This window comes from Lates calcarifer, linkage group LG2, assembly GCF_001640805.2.
Source record: "Lates calcarifer isolate ASB-BC8 linkage group LG2, TLL_Latcal_v3, whole genome shotgun sequence".
NCBI classification, from domain to species: Eukaryota; Metazoa; Chordata; class Actinopteri; family Centropomidae; genus Lates; species Lates calcarifer.
In genome coordinates, this window is record NC_066834.1 from 15,227,076 (window position 1) to 15,243,761 (window position 16,686).

A 16,686-nucleotide genomic window follows, 5' to 3' on the forward strand; every position below is an offset into this window, starting at 1 on the left:
ACTGTTTGACCTCTCAAGTTAAAAAGTGATGACTCTCACGTGCATCTGACTGTCCTGATTTGTGCATTTGTTAGTGTTAACCTGCAGATACAAACACACATTTGAGTAATTCACATTCAGTATGTAAAAATATATTCTCTCACCAGGATGAGAGAATATAGAATCTAGCCTCATTCATTCTTGCCCAGTTACCAATGCAAAGTGGAAGCATGGACGTCACCATCATCACCTGGGTCACTTATGGCCCTTTTAGCTCCATATAAAACCATCAACAGTCAGACCAGAGGAGACAGAAATTGGAGGTCTGGAGAGTTTAGAGGCCAGGTCAACACCTTGGGCTGATCAGTGTAATGCGCCACGTAGATGGAGTTGGTGAGTTAGCTATGAGCTACAACTTGTTGTTTTAGCCTGTATTTGTTTCCATGTAGTCAAACTGTCCCATTAAAAAAAACAGAATCAGCTGTGAGCAGCTCCTATTTGAAGTGTAGCCACGGATGTACAGATAACTCTCAGTGGATTACTGTGCTACTCAAGAAAACCTAAAAGCAGGAGGATTCTGAATGGAGTTCTGCAGCTTCTTTTTTCTCTGATTTCCAAGTGGAATTCTGGAGGTTTATTATTGATGGACATTATAGATAGTGATATCCTCAGGACCTGGGATCACACTGAATCATATCAACATGTCCAAGAAGGAGTTCAGTTTTTGGTCGTCGTGGCATCTAGCTGCTCAGATTTTTAAAGTGGCTTACTTTCTTCCATGATCTGTGTGTGTTTATAAACAGGTCAGAGTATAATAACTTCCTGTTTTCTATATACACCTGTCCCTGTCATCTCACAGTATCTTTGCCACACAGCTCACTGTTTGCGCTGGGTCCCAGTACCATGTTCATATAGCCCTGTATGACATGTTTTATACCATAAATGGCAGGTTAGTCCTTTGATATTTAAGTAATGATTGATCTCCATTCTTTCCCCACCAGTCACCCTCTGAATGTGATAGCACCTCCCTCAGGAGGATGCTTCAGGTCCAGGCTGTGTGATCCAGCAGATAAAGGCAGGTGTGCTGTGGCAGCAGGAACACGGTGTCGTCACCACAGTTGGCTGGTCAGAGTAATCAGGATGAATGTCCTGATGGTGTTTCAGTGGTGCAACAACAAGTCTCCACCTGAACTGAGCAACCCTCTGAACAGCAGTCTGAAACTTGAGGCCAACAGCTGCTGCTCAGATTGTAATAATAAATTAGCTTTTGTTTTCCACTGTAATGCAGCATGATAATAATCAGGCCATCTGTCATTTTCCCTCTTATATCTAAACCTACATTAAACCTTTATATCTAAACCTACATTAATCTAGGTGTTTTATAGCAACACTAACTTAAATGATTGTGTAATATTTACATTCTGAATATAAAGTCCTCCACCCAAGAAGGACCGAAGGTTTCCCAGCAGAACTAATGTTGTGGCTAATTGGTGTATGTTCTGTATCCAGTGTGAGCATCCTCTTCTTTCCTGTGAGGAAAGTTAATGGTACATGAGATGAACTAATGTTTTGGATCTGATGGTTTTTAGCTGCAGACTGTGGAGCAGTTTTTGTTCTCTCAGCTCAGTGTTTGATACAGGGCAGGACAGATCTCATCACCTGAACCTGAGTCAGTCCTCTTTGATAAGAAGCGTCATGGAACGTTGAGCAACAGAAAAACCTTTTATTTGATTCTAGCCAGAAAAGATTTTGTCTTGAATGAGTGAATGCCGTTATATCAAGTTTGTTGGAGGCAGGAAAAAGTTTATCAAAGCCAAACTTTACAGGTGAGATGACAGAGAGCCCTTCCATCAACTGAGCTACAGTTTACTATGATTGTCATTATGCACCAGAACGTGTCACTATACCAGACGTAGAAAGTAACCACAGCTAGAAGCAATTTACAACATGCACTTCATGAAGAAAGATTGCATAGCTCTTTACTGTTTTGCCCTTTAAAAGTGTGCTTTTTAAAAAGAATCCAGTCAGTGGATCTAGCCTTTCTGCAAAGCACTGAAGTCAGAAAAGCCCTGTTCTCTGCAGCATCGTCCTCCCAGTGTCTCCACATGTGTCTCAGAAGAGAAAAAATGTCCAGAGGAGACATCAGCCCCGGTGCAGAGAAGCTCTCTTGGTATAAAATTAGCCCCATCTTGGTCTGTCCACCTCCAAACATTCAGGATTAATTAAAAGAGAAAGGTTTCATGCACTAACAACTTTCTCTGTGAAATGTCCCCGCTGTTTGTTGTTGTAAGATTCAGAGTTGGCAAGAGTTGCCTGTGCTTCTGTGAGTCCAGATGAGACTTGGTGTCAGGTCTCAGGTTCTGCTGGAGAAGAAGACACTCCACAGGTGATAGAAAGGACAGGCACTGAGTCAAGGTGGGTCTGAGGTTCAGGTGGAGGTGTTTGGGGAGCAGGGGAGGTGAAGTCAGGAGGGTAAAGACCAGTTGGATCAGGGAAAGGTATCAAAGTGAGACGTCTCTGCAGGATCTCAGCTGTGAAGGCAGTCTCATATTCGTATGTGGAAGTTACTGCAGACAGAAGACAAACAATATGATGAGTTTTATATTGTCTATCACTGCAAATTTTCTGCTATCACTTTTGTCTCTGGGTTCAGAAGGAGACTGGTCTGGGATCAGTGTTGAGGTGGGACAAGGGTTTATTGCGTTTACAATACATGAATGACTCAGCTACAGCAGACAGGAGACCAGAACCTGCAGCGTCCTCATATTAATCCATGTCCTCAGTCTGAGTCAGGCTATCAGCCTAACACCCTGTTATGACAGTTTATCTCACCTGGTTGCCATGGCAACAAGGACCCCAGAGCCTCGTTTCCACCTAATCTGTAACCGGCGGTCCGGTGTGATAGACAGATTTATGACTGAAATCACTGAGCGGATAAATCCAGCCCTCTCTCTCCTGGCTTCCTCCTCTTCTTTTTTTTTCCAGCCGTGTTCTTTCTGCTTGGTTTGGGTGGAGGAATGAAACCGTGCAGTGATGGATCATCAGCAGTTAAAGGAGTTTGATCGAACTGCACTGTTGGTTTTGTGGGTTTTATGTCTTGAATGTGGACTCGGGCTTAGCTTTATGCAGAGCAGAAGAAGATTCAGTTGCCCCGTCTGAACTAAAAGACAGACGAGCTGCTGAATCAAGAATCAACAACGTCCACCCTCCTTCTTAACCACTTGATCTCTGGAAAACCAGAGGTCAAGGTGAAATTTGAAAAGACAACTTCAGAGCTCAAAGAATAAATGAACATGGAGCAGAAACATGCAGGATATAAATGACTGAATAAAAAACCTTTGTCTGCTCCTGAGAGTATGTTATTTGCATATTTTTGTGAATAACTGAGGCTTTATTTAAGAGACTGATGTCACGTTTCTGTCTCAGTTCAGTTGTATATTTAATCCATCAGATGTTGGTCCTGGGTGATTTAACTGAAGATAACTGCAGGTTTACTCTGGGTCAAACGCTGAAGAAAAACATTCCTATCTGCCAGACAAGAACCTGGATATTTGAATATTCTGCAAAACCTTGGATCACATTCAGAGCGAGGGATAAATTTGAAATAACCATCGTACCTCAGAAAGTCAGGAGCCTTAGAGATCATGTTCTCGAAGTCAGCGAAGGAGAGTTTGTTGTCTCCGTCGAGGTCGGCCTCCTCGATGGCTTTATCACAGACCAGCGTAACCTCCTCTGGAGTCAGCTCTCCTTTGGTCAGCTTGTTCAGAGTCTTCTCCATGTCCTCCTTACAGATGAAGTTGTCCCTGTTAAAGTCTGGACCAGAACCAGAACATCACCTGCTGAGGAAGCTTTCACAGTACCGTGACAGAGAGGAACAGAATCAGAGGACACGACGAACATGTTACCATAGATCTTGAAGGCGTAGATGGTCTTGAGCTCTCTGGGTGAAGTCTCACAGAGAGCAGAAAACATGTCGACAAAGTCGTTGAAGCTCAGGTTCCCTTGTCCGTCCTCTGAGAATGTCTCCACGATTCTGTCTCTGAACGGGTTCTCCTGTTGAGACAAATGTACAATACAACTCTCTGAGCTAACGCAGGTCACAGGTTATCACCAGGTGGAGATTAAGACTGATTATCGGCTCTCTACCTTCAGCTCAGGCATGGTGATGATGAGCGTCAGAGGGACTTTGATGTCGGGGTTGTTAGTGTAGTCCAGCGGCACTAAATGTGGAGCCAGCTCACGATATCTGCCATGCAACCTGCAACACAGCAGAAGACAGTGATCAGGATTAACATGGGACAGAAAAAACAGCAGCATGACTCTTGGTTCAAACTGAAATATCTCAACAACTACTGGATGGATTTTTATGAAATTTGGTTCAGATGTTCATGACTGGGTTGAGTTTTTTCCCCTATGCTGCCCTTTGTCAGCTCAGCATGAAATGTGACTTTTGTGTGAACATGATATAAAATATATATCATACGGATGGAAACACATCAACACCAACATACAGGTCTGTTTAGGAACCAGCATGATGACAGAAAAAATTTAAGCCATCAGGAGAGAGACCCTGCAAAGGCTCATTAATGGTCTGTTGTAATGTAGCTACAGGTTGGTACTGCTGTTCCCTTTGAGCCCTATGTTTTCTAGCCTATATCTGTTTCCATTCAGTCAAACTGTCCCCTCAAAAGAAGCCAATCAGATGTGATCAGCTTCTGTTTGCAGAGTATCCATGAATGTACAAAGAACTATCACTGGATTACTGTGATACTGAAGAAAACCTAAAAACATTCTGAAAGGACTTCTGTAGCCTCTTTTTTCTCTGATTTGTAAGTGGATTTCTGGAGGTTTATTCTGGATGAACATCAGAGATAATGACATCCTCAGGAAGTGAAAGTCACACAGAATCATATCAACATCTGTTTCATGTCTGTGTGTTGACTCTGAGAAGGAGGATGGGGGTCCTGTCTTTGTGAGGTTGTGAATGAAGTGTGTTTCCTATAAATTGTCCACCAAAGTTTAGGTGTATTCAGTTGCACAGATAGCAGGCTTCTGTCTCACTGTGTAATCATCTTAATTGATTACCTAATCAATAAATGATTGTACACTGAAACATTTGGTCTGATAAATGAACAGAGAATAACCTGAAGCAGCAGCTCTCACAGCCAGTGTTCATTATAAAACCATGGGCGTTAATAACAGTCATAAATCCGACCCAGTCGCAGCAGAGCAGCAGAAATAACCCTGACCTACTGTATGCTTCAACTAAACAAACGACCACAGGAACAAATACCCAGCGGCCCAACAGGGTTTTAATTGTGACCGCAGAGATTTCAGCCTGTAAATCATCCTGCAGGGACGCTGATGGACTTTAGTGCTCAGACTCAGAGACTCAGCAGGTCTGAACCAAAACCAGGAGACAGAGACAGGAGAGGAGGCTGAAATCAGGAATCACTGATTACTGATTCAAATCACTCCATTCAGTTCAAACACGTGTTGTCACTGAATCTGTAGTTTGTTCACTTTTTTCCCAAGCTCACATGGTTGCATTGTGTTCAGATGCACTTTATATCTGTAAGTGAATGCATCACTGCTCACCCAGACCTTCAGCTCTGATTCAGACTGTCCTCATGTCTGTAGCATGTTCTCTGTTGTCTGTTTGAAGGCCAACCTGTTAACTTTAGTCCAGAAGTAACCTGGTGTTGTAGACCAAATACACACCCCCACGGCAACAGGAGCCTCCCCCTGCAGGACAATGCTCCCACCACGCCCCAAAAACTGCTCAGAAATGTCTCGAGGAACACGACAAAGAGCCCAAGGTGTTGACCTGGCCTCCAAACTCCCCAGATCCCAAACTGATCCAGCATCTGTGGGTCTCGCCTAATATTGTGTAGGTCCACCTCGTGCCACCAGAACAACTCTGATCCGTCGGAGCATTGACACGGGACCTCTGAGTGGTGTCCTGTGCTGTTTGGATCCTTCTGGTCCTCTGGGTTGCGGGGTGGGGCCTCCATGCATCTGGTTTGTCACAGATCACTCCACAGATGCTGGATCAGATTGGGACCTAATCAGTGTGCGACTGCACCCCTCCACTAACAAGAGATGTAGTGAACTCCAACCAGTCGTCTCTCTGACTCTGGGGTGATGAAGGTGCTTGATGTGAATTTTGACAACTCACCGCAGGATTTCTTTCCGGGTGAAGAAGGTGCAGTCCTGTAAACAAACAAACAAACAAACAAACAAACAGATAAACATGATGATGATGATGATGATGATAATGATGGAGCTGGGTGTTGACTCAGAGTGAGTCACAGAGCTGCTGATCCTCAGGGAGGATCTGCTTTCACACCATCAGTCAGCAAGACAGCAGCAGCATCACATCCAGCAGCAGGATGCAGAGAGAGGCTGGGGCTCAGCCAATCAGCAACAGGAGAGACATCCTGCCCTGTCTATTCTATTCTATTCTATTTTGATCAGAGAAAGAAAAGCAGGTTATCTTAGTAAATATAATATTTCTGTTCATCCCTGAGAAAATCCCAGCTCTAATCTGATGACTGTGATTGTGTTTGCGGGATAAACCCGTGTCCGCGCGGTGTAAACGCCGGACACGGTGCAGCTTGTCACCTGATACGCCTCCAGCTGCTCATCGGTGAAGGTTGTCTGCTTGTTGCCCATCCTGCTCGGCCGATTCTCCCATCACACAGCTGCATCACACTGGAGGTTACTGCTGATTTCAGATCGGCTTTAAATCCACTCAGGCCGACATGTTCCGGTCCAGCAGCTGGTCCTCACACATCCGAGCTGAGACATCCACGCTCCAGATCCCGGAGTTTGATTCTCCTCCCAGTCGCCGCGGAGCTCTGAGCTGCAGAGGAGAAGGTGATTTTGACGCCTCAGCGGTGAAGAGGCGGTGCGGGGTGGCAGCCTGCTGCCTTCAGGTGCTGCTCGTATAACACAGCTTTAACTGCGGGAAGTTACATTTAAGTGTCTCTGATTGGAAATAGGATAAAGAGGCAAAGTTACAAAACACCGAAGATCATCTGGCAGCAGTAAGCTGTGCCCTGAAGTCCACCTGTGCCAAACTGTAAAATAAAAAGATACAGTAACGTTGATAATCATGAAGCTAAATACATAATACTATCAGAAAATAGTTTTTAATACTTCCGTAAATGATTTCACAGAAGTTGTTTATTGGCTAAAATATCATAATACAAACTTCAAAATAACTCAAAGATCAAATACAAACACTGGATCCGGATATTTTTTTAATATAGGTTCTACAATTCTGTCACTGTACTGTAATAAACAATAACACTGCAAAAAAGTGTCATAAAACTCTAAAACCAAGTTAAAACACACATCCTCAGTAGAAACGTACCTTTTTATTCGTATGCTGGTGTCGCTGAAGGTTCTGATTTTCGTGATCCTCTTTCGCTCCTGAAGGCAGCAGGAGTTTGAGGAGCCACGAGTCATTTCTTTATCTAGACGTTTGATTCTATTTTCTGTGCATTTACCCTCTTACACAGTTATTGACATCATCGACATCAGGATTTCAGCACAAAGTGGCTTTATTTTATTTATTTAATCATTGTCATTCATTTCTTTGTACCACAATTAAGTTTGGTTTTTCATCAAATAACCTTTCTATTTATTCATTTATCACTCAAATGTTAATATCATAAACTTTGAAACAAGGAACCATCTATAAAGAAAACAACAAAAACAAAATGTAGCTTTTTACTGTAGGCTAACATATTTAGTTTCTCATTAATTTAAAGGTTTTTCTTTCTTTCTTTCTTTTTTTTAAACAGAAGTAAAATCTTCAAAAATCTCCAAATCTGGCAACCCGGATTATCTACGCCGTCCTGACGTCACCCTGCTGTCGATTAAGACCCTACTTCCTCTTTCCACCAAAGATCGTCTCTTTATTAGTGATGAATTACTACAATATTTAAATTAAACTCAAACGGACATATTAACGTAAAATATACATTTCCACATAAACGGGATCTAAGATTTCAGAATATGAAGAGGATCTGCATTTTTCATGTAAAATAACAAATATTTCAGCCACTCAACCAACTGTAACAATAAGTTAATATTTATATATTAATACACCAGTGGTAATAATGTAATTATTTATTAGATAACACGTACAGGGGACATTTGTCTGTGCTGAATACTCCTCATACTCCTCATGTTTTAAGTACCTTTTCCTGATGACACTGACATCTGTCTGTCTGTTTGAGTTGGAGGATTCTCTCAGAGTGAGTGCTCACGTCACAGAGGATCTTTGTGCCGGAGTCCAGAATGGCAGGCAGCGCGTGGAGGTCAATGGTGAGAAAAAGATGCTTTATGAACGGATTAAAACCACTAATTTAGTATTTAATAGTTATGAGCTAGTTGTGTATGTGACTCGAAGTGTTGGTGTTACTGTGGTGTTGTGTAGTTTCTTTGAATGTGTTTTATTCACTGCCGTTAGACGGTTAGCGGATTAGCATGTTAGCTGCTCGTGTGTGTCCTTCAGCGTGATAACAGTGTGGACAGCAGTGATAACTAACTACCGGAGGCAACTCTCCGGCTTTTCACCATGACAGTCACGACTTTGCCCGTAGGTTTGTTCTCACTATCATGATACCGTCTACGGAGACAGTAAAAATACTTTCACACGGCATGAAGGCTCTCGGTTCTGGATAGGCTGTTGGAGTAGACACCAACACATAACTGCGTTTAAAAATCAACCACTTTAAGGTTTCTTTGCATTTGGGCTGTATTTATACCCCACAGATAACAACTGATTAACACCGAACCTAGTCGAGTGCCCTCGGGTGGGTTCGGCTTACATGAAGTTAACCATACAGTTAGTAACCACAATCAAAATGTAGTTGAATTGGGCGGAGACTTCATAAGATCACATTTCACAATAGTTCAAAGTTGCACAAAACCAGGAAAATAACCTAACAAACAACATGAACAACGTGAAAATGTCAACGGTGACGTTTCTGCCCTGAAACTGCCTCTAGGTTTCTTTGGATGTTTTACAGACTCCAGAGCTAATTTTTAAAGAACTTGTCCACCAACAGTACAGTAACACACACACGTTAAATGAATACAGCAATAAAACTCTAGTATTTTTGCTTCAGACATGAATAAATGTTTAAGTTTAAGCTTTTGGCCATGTTTACTGAGGAATGGTTCAGTTAAACATCAGTTTCTCTGCTGTTCATAATCACTGGTATAAGGACTCTTAGGTTTGATTTGGAGGAAACAGCTTAGACATTAGCGCTAGGTGCAGGTCAGCACTGAGTGTGTGCATTGACATGACCTTCATGTTGTCTCCTCCAGCTGTCCCAGGTGGTGGGTGGGGTGGTGAGGAGACCCGCTCTGTCTTCAGCTTCCTTTTCCAGAGGGGTGAGTAGTTCAGGGTCCCTCAACCTGACACCAACACCCAGTGCAACACTTTCATATGTACACTTTAAACTCTGCACAGCCGGGTGACATTAGTTTACTGTTCACATGAGGTGACAGATGAAACTCCTGCAGTCCATCCACTGTAATGGCGTTCATTGTTGATGTTGTCATTTTACAGAAAAAAACACTTAGTTCTGAAACAATATTGATTAGTCAGTGGATGTAAAATCTGTTGGTGTTATTAGATGTTTAGAGGTTTTTGCAGGTTGGAGCCTTTTTCATGCTGCAGATTTAATTTATTGAGCTGGACAGGAGACTTCAGTGTTTTCTTTTCCTGCTGGACTCTTCATGTCTGTTCACATGGCCTTACATTACAACTTTCAAAGTTGGAAACAGATGTCCACATTTATTCATTCATTTATGATGTCTCAGCATAAGCTTGTGATCAAACATTTCCAGAGCTCTGATGTTTATCATTACAATGATCCAGGTTATTTTTGATAACACAAACTATGGCTGATCTGTTGGTCTGGAATCAAATTTATAAATCTAGAAAAAAAAATAAAAATACAACCTTTCACCTAACTAAGCAACAGGTAATGAATGTTAGAGCTGCAGTGATTAGTTGATTAATCAACCAATCAAAAGAGAGGTTACTATTTTGATAAATAATTGAGTAATTTTTCAGTCAGTGATTCTGGACTGTGTGAAACTAAAATCAGTCTCCACTGTGAAGAAATACTATATTAACCCACATTTTAAACAGTTTTATCAGATAATTTATTCTGTTCTTTCATTTACTTATAAATATAAAGTATCTCACAGACACACTGAGCAATCAGTGTCACTATTAAAATATTTACACTTGCTTTTATTCTTAAGCTTCAGTGCAGCAGGAGACCTTGAAGTAGGAACTAGTGTGTGTGTAAAATAAGAGACGGTAACATACAAACAGGACTCAGTTAAACAGTGACAAGATTAGTTACAACAGTTATAAGTTGAGACAGGGAGGTTTGTGATTGTGGTTTTAATTTGCTCATAAGTTATTAGGGGATTGATTTTTACTGTGTGTTGAAGATTGTTCCAACATTTTGGAGCATTAAAACAAATGGCTGACTCTTCTAATTCGCTTTGTACTCCAGAGACCTTGAGCATAATCCAGTCATTTTAGCGAAGATAGATAGGGATGCGCCTGCTTTGATAGTATAGGGGCAGATGAGCAGCTGATGCCAGATCTGTCCCTCTGTCTGATTATAAACCTGAACAGATATTCGGTAAAGTCCAGGTAAAGGTGACACAAGCAGCAGGTCACCTCTTGAAGTTACAGAGTCATACATAAGGTCAGTGAGTTCATGTGGGCACCTGTATGTGTACAAGTATGTTTGTGTAACCATCCTCCCGTGAAGCTGACTTCTGTGTGTCTGTTCTCAGATGCAGACGGTCACACTGATCCCTGGTGATGGGATTGGACCAGAAATCTCTGCTGCTGTCATGAAGATCTTTGAGGCTGCAAAAGTGAGTGTGATCAGAGGATTTGATGGAGGAGGATGTTTCTCCTGTAGAAATACTCAGGCAGAGAGTAAGCTGTGTTTTTAAATTGTGTCCTTCAGGCTCCGATCAGATGGGAGGAGAGGAATGTGACGGCGATAAAAGGACCCGGCGGGCGGTGGATGATCCCCCCTGATGCTAAAGAGTCCATGGACAGGAGCAAGATCGGACTGAAAGGTGAGTGGATGCTTTGTGTCAGACTCTCAGGTAGTTTTCTCTAAGTTCAGCCCTCATCAGCAGAAACTCTGTGTCCTGCAGGACCCCTGAAGACGCCCATCGCTGCAGGTCACCCCTCCATGAACCTGCTGCTCAGGAAGACCTTTGACCTCTATGCCAACGTGCGCCCCTGTGTCTCCATTGAGGGCTACAAGACCCCGTACACTGACGTCAACCTGGTGACAATCCGAGAGAACACGGAGGGCGAGTACAGCGGCATCGAACATGTGGTGAGTGGAGAGGACGCAGGGCTGTATGATGAGAGGTCAGATGCATTTAAACAAAATCAAACAAGAGAAGGCAACAGTTAAAGGGCCAGTTCACCCATAGTAAACCAACATGTTGGTTATTATGTTACTATTATTAATACATTCAGTGTCCTCCTGCAGTTTATTAGTTCAGCTGGGAAAAACTAAACTTTCCAAAACTACTAAAACAAAAAAAAGAATGGCTGTGATGAAACACTGAGGCCCTGTGAAATAAAGTGTGTTGAAGTTGTGTGAGCTGTAGTGATGATGGTGTACCTGCCCTCCTCACCTGTGTTCCTGTAGGTCAGCTAAGCTGCTGCAGACAGGACACTCTGCTTCTGTTCATCTACAGGGTAAGAAGGAGGAAGCAGCTCAGTCGTACAAATTGATCCACTGAAGCTTCCTGAACCTCACCCGTTCACCCTGCACAGTCCTGGTGTGGATCAGTCTGTGTCCCAGGTTCACTGTCAGCTCAGATCTGAGGGTTTTAATCCACAGGAATATTTTAGAGCTGCTGAGTCCAGATTAAGAAACAGTAAAACTTTTGGCTGCAGAGAGATCCAGGGTTAGCCTAGCTTAGCACAAAGACTGGAATCGGAGGGAAAGTATTAGCCGGGCTCCATCCAAAGAGAGCAGTCTAACATGTTTAGTAAATGAAGTAAATGTTGACCAAAGCCTCAGCAGAGATCTTTCAGCTGGCAGTCAACGACCCAGTGTGTGTGTGTGCACACTCCCTCTCACACTGATCCATAATGAGCTTCAGTCCATTTTTCCTTCTGTTTGGTTTTGTTGTGTGTATTTCCTTACCTTCTTTTCACTGATCACTCCTCACCTCAGACCGCCTTACAGTCATGGAAAATTCATAGCATTGACCTCCTGAAAAACAAGTAGCCTCACTCACATGTTTTTTTTTTTTTTTCAATTTTTCTCCTAAATTTGTGAGTAAAAGCAGAAAAAACATTTGACATCAGATTCCTGAAACCTACACAGACACTTCTGCAGACATTCAGAGCTGAGACATTAACATGGCAGTAAACACATGGTGCTGACAGCCCTCTCATATCATTGGCTGAAACTGTTGGCTATCACAGTGAGAATAATGTAGAATTAACCAGGTTACTGATGCTTCACTCAAACATTATAATGCCACTGTCGCCTGGTGCTGCTCATGATGGGAATTGTTGGGGCTCTCTTTGTAAGTATAATAATATAAAGAGTACAGTCTAGACCTGCTGTACATGAAAAGTTCCTTTTGCGCTAATAGAATTGAATTAATGTGATCCACACCAGGATCAGACTCAGAGCTGGACACAGGTAATGTTATATGTGCAGGTGTGTCCTTGGCTCCCAAACAAAGATGTAGAGCAGTGAGACGATGTCTGTGTCTGCCTTGAGGTGAACCTCACCTGTAAGCTTCAGTGTTCTAAAGTACTTTCTGTCTAAATCCTGTAAGTATCCAGGTTTAATGAGTTTAACTCCCAAGAACCAAGAAAACTGTTTTGAAGACTTGAGGTTCAGTAAAATCTCCCCAGAGACTGACCCACTGCTTCCACAGCATCCATGACTGAGTCTCTATGTGGGAACCCATCTGATCTGAGTTGTTTTCTCGTCATGTTCCTTCCTCTAAAAACTCCCCTGTCTCCTCGCTGTCACAGATCGTGGATGGCGTTGTTCAGAGCATTAAACTGATCACAGAAGAAGCCAGCAGACGCATCGCGGAGTATGCCTTCGAGTACGCCAGAAACAACCAAAGAAACAGTGTGACGGCCGTCCACAAAGCCAACATCATGTGGGTACCACAGCAGAGTTTTGCATATTGTCTTTGATATTCCAATTCAACTTAAATTTCCATAAAACAGATATATTTTTTAAAAATACTTCCAGTCTAATATTTTGATATATTAGAAGTATTTTTGAAAAACTGTCAGTGTTTTATATTTTCTAATTGATCATTTTTTGATTGAATTTCTTAGTATTTTTAAGATATTTATGATTATATTCATCCAGTCAGACATCCACACAAAATCACATCTTTCATCCTATAAAAGTAGGTAAAGTATGACGCACAGGCAGAAAACATAAAGTAACCCCACCAGGTGTACACAGGATGTCTGAATAATAAAAAGAATAGAATAAAATGAATAGAGTATAAAAGGTTATAAAGGTTCCTCACACATGAAGGAGCATGTTTAGAAACAACATGTCAGGACAGGACATAAACCAACCAGTTATACATGATGGTCATTTTTTCACACTGTCCACCAAGGTGACATTTCTCTTGCTTCTCTCCAACATGTCTGAATCTTTGAACATTTCCAAAACGTGTTTAAATGTAGAGTTTTGTAAAAACACTGTAAAGATGTGCTTGTTGACCTGTTGTTGATCATGTGGCTCAGTAGCAAACCTCACTGTTTGTTCTGAGGCAGGTTTGTTCAAGACCACTCGTGCTTTAAGTATTATGATTTTAAATATTTTTCTTTGTCTCTCTCTCTCTCTGTCTCTCTGTTGTCTGTCTATCTGTCTCTCTCTTCATCTCTGTCTTTCTTTCTGTCTCTCTCCCTGTCTGTTTCTGTCTTTGTCTGTCCATCCGTCCAGGCGAATGTCAGATGGTCTGTTTCTGAGAAAATGTCGTGAAGTGGCAGAAAACTACAAAGACATCAAGTTCACTGAGATGTACCTGGACACTGTTTGCCTCAATGTAAGTTCACAGTGATGAAAATATCTGCAGGAATAAATGTCACCAATCAGACTTAATCAGTGTCTTTTTAGAAATGGACTACAGTTAGTTTTTCATTTCCTCATGTTGTGGTTTTTTTTCAGATGGTTCAGGATCCAACCCAGTTTGACGTCCTCGTCATGCCCAACCTGTATGGAGACATTCTGAGGTTAGTTTTTTACTCGGTGGACAAAAGCTTTCCAGATACAGTGATTACCCTGAGGCCGTCAGAGGGAGTGACTTGTTGGCTCTTAATGTGGAGATGATGGTTTGTGTTTCAGCGATCTGTGTGCCGGTCTGATCGGAGGACTCGGAGTCACTCCCAGCGGGAACATTGGAGCAAACGGAGTCGCCATATTTGAATCGGTTTGTTTTTCTTCTCTCCTCACTCCTTGTAAAATTAGATAAGGTTGTTGCAGCAGCATCTCAGATTTTGTTCAAACCTTGTCTCTCTCAACAATGAGTCCTAAACTAAGACCCGTGAAGGTTGACAAACATGATCTCAGTTTGACTGAACCATTAGAAGTTTGTATTGCAGCCAGTTAATTTTCTATTAGGCCCTAGATTTGAAAAACAGTGAAAATCCCTAAACCAGAGTGATGTTGAAGACATTATAAACCCATATTTTGATATCGAACACAATCTGTAAATAAAAAATCTGTCATGTTAACTTTGTGCCGATATTTGAGGTCTCTCTAGTATGAACATGTGAATATGTGTTAATAGCTTAATGTTTGCTCATTTAGTCCTTCCATAGTCCAGTGACAAATAAATACACATCGTTAAAGTGTTGTTTTATATGGAAGCCCATTCATGCCACCAGGATTTTAAAAAAAAATTCTGTAATGTGTAATTATAATGAGTAACTGTCTCAGTATAATGAAATAAAAGTAATGAAACACTAACTCACTGATTTAAACTCAGGTTTGTCAGACTCCTCCACTGACAGAGAATGATCCTAAAAGTGCCAATAAATCAGTAAAAGCCAGTGAAAGTTCAGTTTCTGTTGGGTGTATACTGGGCAGTGGCAGAGTCCTGATGAGAAATGACAGAACAGTCACAGCCAAATGAAGTGAAGCTGCTTCCATCTGCAGATATAACAGCCTCAGTCAGTTCAGACCCAGAGAAACTCTTGAGATTTTCAGTTGAACTTTGTCTAAAATCTTTCTGTGTGTTTTTGTGTGTTTGTCGTGCAGGTGCATGGCACCGCCCCTGACATTGCTGGCATGGATCTGGCGAATCCCACTGCCCTGCTGCTCAGCGCCGTCATGATGCTGCGTCACATGGGTCTGCACGACCACGGCAACAAGATCCAGGCGGCCTGTTTCGACACCATCAGAGACAAGAAGGTGAGACTGTGAAACCATACCTACCTCTACTGCCACCTAGTATTTTGGTGGTATAATTGCAGAGGAACACAGACACCAGTTTTTGTTGTTGATGTGAAGCCCAGCTGACGTGTGTTTGTGTCCCAGGTGCTGACAAAGGACCTGGGAGGAAACTCCAAGTGTTCAGAGTTTACAGATGAGATCTGCCGTCGCGTCAAGGATCTGGAATAAGGCTGCGGTGATGAAGCTGCTGTGGGAGCCCAAGTCTCCACCAATCTGAACCACTTCCATCACCAGTCCACTCGCCTACTCCCCGCGCCCCCGTCTCTCCCCTGGCTGGTTTTATCTCTCTGGAGCTGCAGGGTGACGGTCTGCTGGGAGCTGCAGTTTAGTTTTTTATTTCACCTGTATTTACCTGTGTTTGAAGCTGTCTTTGCTGTAATGAGATCATGATGTGGAGGGGGCGGGGCTCTGCAGCAGCTACCTGTGTAAGTCAGATGATGAAACATTCTCAGAAAACACACGCACAACTTTGACATGACCAAGGTGGAATGAAATGATTTCAGGAGTGTTTCTTACTGAAAACATCATTATATTAATAATAGTAATAGAAATAATATCAGCACTCCACCTGTGTTGTCTGGACGGTTCAGATATTTGCTATTTTTTTAACGGTGGTCCATTGTAACCGTGACTTATTTATTGTTTCTACTTCCTGTTACTGTCTCATGCTGCTCTCTTCAGTTTTACAGATGCAGAAATATAAGAAGGTTTATATAAAGAACATTAGAGCCAGACCTCCGCTCCTGTCTCTCTACTGTCTTTAATACATTTCTATTAACAACACAGACACAAACATGCAGCTTCTCTGGCTTTATCTTATCAAGTGCTTTAATATAATATTCATCATCCATTAAAAAGGGCTTTTGAAAAGATAAAACATGACTTTCTGATCTGCTGGATGTGATGTTTCCTTAACAGTAAAAATAAATTTGGCGAGTGTCAGATTGGAGGATTAAAGAACCTGCTGGATGTATATTATGTCATTCTACTTTTAATATTTCAGGTTGATTTTCTTCCAGACATTACTTGCAGACATTATTCAGGGGTTGAAAAAAAATGCCAAAGCTATTTTTCTGGCTAAAGAAATTTATATTCTATTTTTATCCTCAAGCATCAGTTTAAAATAAAGCCATGAACAGTTTTTATTCATCAGTTAACTTTGACCAAAGTGCAGTAA

The 16,686-nt window shown here is 42.0% G+C and overlaps 2 protein-coding genes across 3 annotated transcripts; one reads left to right on the forward strand and one right to left on the reverse strand.

Annotated features, from left to right (window-relative positions):
• Window positions 1-438: 438 nt before the first annotated feature.
• Window positions 439-7,653, reverse strand: LOC108894216 (calcium and integrin-binding family member 2). Of its 2 annotated transcripts, XM_018692792.2 has the most exons (6): window positions 6,604-7,653; window positions 6,158-6,192; window positions 4,126-4,237; window positions 3,885-4,032; window positions 3,597-3,792; window positions 440-2,546 (listed from the first exon to the last, which is right to left on the reverse strand). In XM_018692792.2, exons 1-6 carry the CDS (start codon window positions 6,652-6,654, stop codon window positions 2,525-2,527), a joined length of 564 nt encoding a protein of 187 aa, XP_018548308.1. In that variant the 5' UTR covers window positions 6,655-7,653; the 3' UTR covers window positions 440-2,524. The 2 variants fall into 2 exon arrangements, with proteins under 2 accessions (XP_018548309.1, XP_018548308.1); XM_018692793.2 differs by lacking the exon at window positions 6,158-6,192 and having other exon boundaries at window positions 439-2,546.
• Window positions 7,654-8,166: 513 nt separating this feature from the next.
• On the forward strand, window positions 8,167-16,482 carry LOC108894217 (isocitrate dehydrogenase [NAD] subunit alpha, mitochondrial). Its single transcript, XM_018692794.2, has 11 exons — window positions 8,167-8,316; window positions 9,325-9,390; window positions 10,822-10,905; window positions 11,001-11,115; window positions 11,197-11,384; window positions 13,058-13,191; window positions 13,998-14,100; window positions 14,223-14,287; window positions 14,400-14,484; window positions 15,315-15,467; window positions 15,594-16,482. Exons 1-11 carry the CDS (start codon window positions 8,290-8,292, stop codon window positions 15,675-15,677), a joined length of 1,104 nt encoding a protein of 367 aa, XP_018548310.1. The 5' UTR covers window positions 8,167-8,289; the 3' UTR covers window positions 15,678-16,482.
• The last annotated feature ends 204 nt before the right edge of the window (window positions 16,483-16,686 follow it).

Coding starts and splice junctions, on each gene's coding strand:
- LOC108894216 (XM_018692793.2), bottom strand. CDS start 6,689: ATGCAGCTGTGTGATGGGAGAATCGGCCGAGCAGGATGGGCAACAAGC. Junction 4,238..6,603: donor AGCAGCTGGAGGCGTATCAG/GTGACAAGCTGC, acceptor GCTGTGTTGCAG/GTTGCATGGCAGATATCGTG. Junction 3,793..3,884: donor CTACGCCTTCAAGATCTATG/GTAACATGTTCG, acceptor GTTCTGGTCCAG/ACTTTAACAGGGACAACTTC.
- LOC108894217 (XM_018692794.2), top strand. CDS start 8,290: ATGGCAGGCAGCGCGTGGAGGTCAATG. Junction 13,192..13,997: donor GTCCACAAAGCCAACATCAT/GTGGGTACCACA, acceptor CCATCCGTCCAG/GCGAATGTCAGATGGTCTGT. Junction 14,485..15,314: donor GAGTCGCCATATTTGAATCG/GTTTGTTTTTCT, acceptor TTTGTCGTGCAG/GTGCATGGCACCGCCCCTGA.